Genomic DNA, 3,811 nt, shown 5'->3' with positions numbered 1-3,811 from the left:
ATCATGTGGAAAACCTCTGACGCCAACTTCTCCTGCTACCATGAGTCTGTGCTGGGCTATCGTTATGTTGCAGTTAGCTGGGGGGTGGTGGTGGCTGTGACAGGCACCGTGGGCAACGTGCTCACCCTACTGGCCTTGGTCATCCAGCGCAAGCTCCGTACCCGATTCAACCTGCTCATAGCCAACCTCACACTAGCTGATCTCCTCTACTGCACAGTCCTTCAGCCCTTCTCTGTGGACACCTACCTCCACCTGCACTGGCGCACCGGTGCCACCTTCTGTAGGGCATTTGGGCTCCTCCTTTTTGCCTCCAATTCTGTCTCCATCTTGACCCTCTGCCTCATCGCACTGGGACGCTACCTCCTCATTGCCCACCCTAAGCTTTTTCCCAAAGTTTTCAGTGCCAAGGGGATAGTGCTGGCACTGGTGAGCACCTGGGTTGTGGGTGTGGCCAGCTTTGCCCCTCTCTGGCCTATTTATATCCTGGTACCTGTAGTCTGCACCTGCAGCTTTGACCGCATCCGAGGCCGGCCTTATACCACCATCCTCATGGGCATCTACTTTGTGCTTGGACTCAGCAGTGTTGGCATCTTCTATTGCCTCATCCACCGCCAGGTCAAACGAGCAGCACAGGCACTGGACCAATACAAGTTGCGACAGGCAAGCATCCACTCCAACCATGTGGCTGGGACTGATGAGGCCATGCCTGGTCGTTTCCAGGAGCTGGACAGCAGGTTAGCATCAGGAGGACCCAGTGAGGGGATTTCATCTGAGTCAGTCAATGCTGCCACCACCCAGACCCTGGAAGGGGACTCATCAGAAGTGGGAGACCAGATCAACAGCAAGAGAGCTGAGCAGATGGCAGAGAAAAGCCCTCCAGAAGCATCTGCCAAAGCCCAGCCAATTAAAGGAGCCCGAAGAGCTCCGGATTCTTCATCGGAATTTGGGAGGGTGACTCAAATGTGTTTTGCTGTGTTCCTCTGCTTTGCCCTGAGCTACGTCCCCTTCTTGCTGCTCAACATTCTGGATGCGAGAGTCCAGGCTCCCCGGGTGGTCCACATGCTTGCTGCCAACCTCACCTGGCTCAACGGTTGCATCAACCCTGTGCTGTATGCAGCCATGAACCGCCAATTCCGCCAAGCATATGCCTCCGTTTTAAAAAGAGGGCCCTGGAGTTTCCGTAGGCTCCATTAGAACTGTGACCCTAGTCACCAGAATTCAGAACCGTCTCCTCCAGGACCAAAGTGGCCAGCTGATAGGAGAATAGGTGAAATAACACGTGCGGGCATTTTCACAACAACCTCTCCCCAGCCTCCCAAATCAAGTCTCTCCATCACTTAATCAATGTTTCAGCCCTAGACTGCCCAAGGAGTATTATTAACTATTAATAAATGAATTCTGTGCTTTTAATGCTCAGGTGTGGTCTCTGGGGAAGGAGGAAACAGGTCACGGTTAGGCTCAGGGGCCAGGCTAGGAGGAGACCATACTATTCCATCCCTCCTGCATGACCAAATCCTGTCACCATGTGCATGCTCACATATATCCCTAAAGCACCTGTGGCCACCAGGAGCTGGAACCTAATACCTAAGGATTCAGGGGTACCTAGGTCAAAGCAGAAGCAGGAAGCAGCTGGCATGGGACGTAGCCTTTAAAAGAGGGGTTTCTAGGTAATAAAACATGTGAGGTGATTTAAGAGGATTAGGTGATTTAAATAAGAGGAAAAGGTGATTGTCTTTTTGTTTAACTTCCCAGAAATCACCTCTGCCCCTAACCACTGCTGCCAGGATCCACCATCCCTACAAACAAGTTTATTCATCTCAAAAAAGTTTTATAATCCAGCTGGGGATTATATCCAGCCCCCCAGCCCTCGCTCTGTGTGAAGGGAATGGTCATGGAGGGGGACTCCTTGGTCTGTAGAAATGGAACTGAGCTTAGCTGAGGCAAAGGCAGAAAAAGGTTCCAGATGCCCTGGCAGGGTCTTGTTCACAGGGCTAATTCACCTGAGTCCCAGGCCCTCAGTTCCCTTGCATTTGTCATCTGGACTTATGAAAGCAGGAGAACAGGCCTGGTGGGGTGGCTCACGCCTGTAATCCTAGCACTTTGGGAGGCTGAGGCAGGCAGATCACCTAAGGTCAGGAGTTCAAGACCAGCCTGGCCAACAAGGTGAAACCCCGTCTCTACTAAAAATACAAAAATTAGCCGGGCATGGTGGTGCATGCCTGTAATCCCAGCTACTCAGAAAGCTGAGGCAGGAGAATCGCTTGAACCCAGGAGGCGGTTGCAGAGAGCCAAGATCATGCCATTGCACTCCAGCCTGGGCAACAAGAGTGAAACTCTGTCTCAAAATAATAATAAATAAATTAATTTAATTTAATTAAATACAAAAATTAACCAGGCATGATGGCGGGTGCCTGTAATCCCAGCTACTCGGGAGGCTGAGACGGGAGAATCGCTTGAACCCTGGAGACAGTGGTTGCAGTGAGCTGAGAGATCACATCACTGCACTCTAGCCTGGGTGGCTGAGCGAGACTTTGTCTCAAACCAAAAAGAAAAAGAAAAAGGAAAAGAAAATAAAACGAAAGAAAGCAGGAAAACAAAGACTCTAGTTAAAAGGGCTCAGGAGCCAGGCTAGGAAACCATACCATTTCTTCCCTTCAGAATGACCAAATCCTGTCCAATGTGTATGCTTACACACACCCTTAAAACACCTGTGGCCACCAGGTGACGCTGGTTCTCTGCGTTTCCTTTCTGGCTTCCCGGTTGAGGACAGTAGGCAGGACTGGGAATCCAGAGACCAGGGAATAGAGACCCAGGGATTTGCACCCTCCCTTTCTCCCAAAGCTGAGGAAGAAAGGTGAAGAATGAGACATTTATTATTCATGAGATATTATTGTCTACTTGGGGTGGGGCTGGGGGAGTAGCAGTGTGGGCACTGGGGTGGCACTGGGGATGAAATGTGAGTCATGCTGACATTAATGCTCTGGCTGCATGTTGTCGCCTTCCTACCCCAAGTCCGTGGTTTGACAGAACAAAGTAAAATCTGAAGATATTAAGGGCAGAAAGAATCACAGTTGGGGTGGACAGATTGATACCCTCATATGCAATACACTTCTAGGGTCCAGGAATTCTGACTCCTAATATGGAACATGCACTTTTGGGTGTCCTCCTTCCACGAAAGTCACAGGAACCTAAACCAAATCAAGCTGGGGCTACTAAGGCAGGGGTCCAGACAGGTAAACTGTTGGACCAATGAAGAACAACAGTGTATGGGTGTAGAGACACAGGTTTCAGTCAAGGCTCTCTGATAATTAGCTCTGGGAACTTGAGCAGATCTCTGGACAACTCTGGGGCTCAGATTTTATCAACTGTACAAAGCGGGGTGCGGGGTACACTCTTAACAAGTGCCCCGTGCAGTTCCCTGTACATACATTATTTCATTTACATGAAATTATAATTTCTTTCTTACAAATGTGAAAATTGAAGCACAAATAGGTTAAGTAATTTGTCCAAGGCCGAATGACTAATAAGTTGTAAGACCGTGATTTGAGGGCAGTCTCAAAACTGCCTTTCTAAAACTAGGATCGAATGCCCAGATGATCCCTAACAATGCTTCCTATTCAGACCTTCTGAGATTCTGAAAGTTGACAACTCTCTGAAGGGTTGTAAAAGGATTTACTTTACATGTTCTTAGAAGGCAAATCACAATAGTGTCAAGTAGAAAGGTGAAGCAATAGGGATTGAAGTTAGACCTCAGAAGGGACTTCCCAATTATCAGTCGCTGGGGGGGAAAAACAAACAAACTAACTCAGGA

The 3,811-nt window shown here is 49.0% G+C and overlaps 1 protein-coding gene and 1 long non-coding RNA gene across 2 annotated transcripts in view; one reads left to right on the top strand and one right to left on the bottom strand.

Moving 5' to 3' along the window:
- Window positions 1-3,811, bottom strand: part of LOC105548557 — an 84,451-nt gene that overhangs the window by 70,770 nt on the left and 9,870 nt on the right. The window lies entirely within an intron of this gene.
- On the top strand, window positions 4-1,410 carry LOC105548556 (G-protein coupled receptor 84-like). Its single transcript, XM_011992629.1, has one exon. The coding sequence runs from the start codon at window positions 4-6 to the stop codon at window positions 1,192-1,194; it is 1,191 nt and encodes a 396-aa protein (XP_011848019.1). The 3' UTR covers window positions 1,195-1,410.

Source organism: Mandrillus leucophaeus, unplaced genomic scaffold, assembly GCF_000951045.1.
Source record: "Mandrillus leucophaeus isolate KB7577 unplaced genomic scaffold, Mleu.le_1.0 Scaffold414, whole genome shotgun sequence".
Classification (NCBI taxonomy): domain Eukaryota; kingdom Metazoa; phylum Chordata; class Mammalia; order Primates; family Cercopithecidae; genus Mandrillus; species Mandrillus leucophaeus.
Note: the sequence above shows the minus strand (reverse complement) of the source record. Positions and strands in the feature narration are given on the sequence as shown.

What these genes read in the sequence shown, in the direction of transcription:
- LOC105548556 (XM_011992629.1), top strand. Translation starts at nt 4, where the DNA reads ATGTGGAAAACCTCTGACGCCAACTTCTCCTGCTACCATGAGTCTGTG.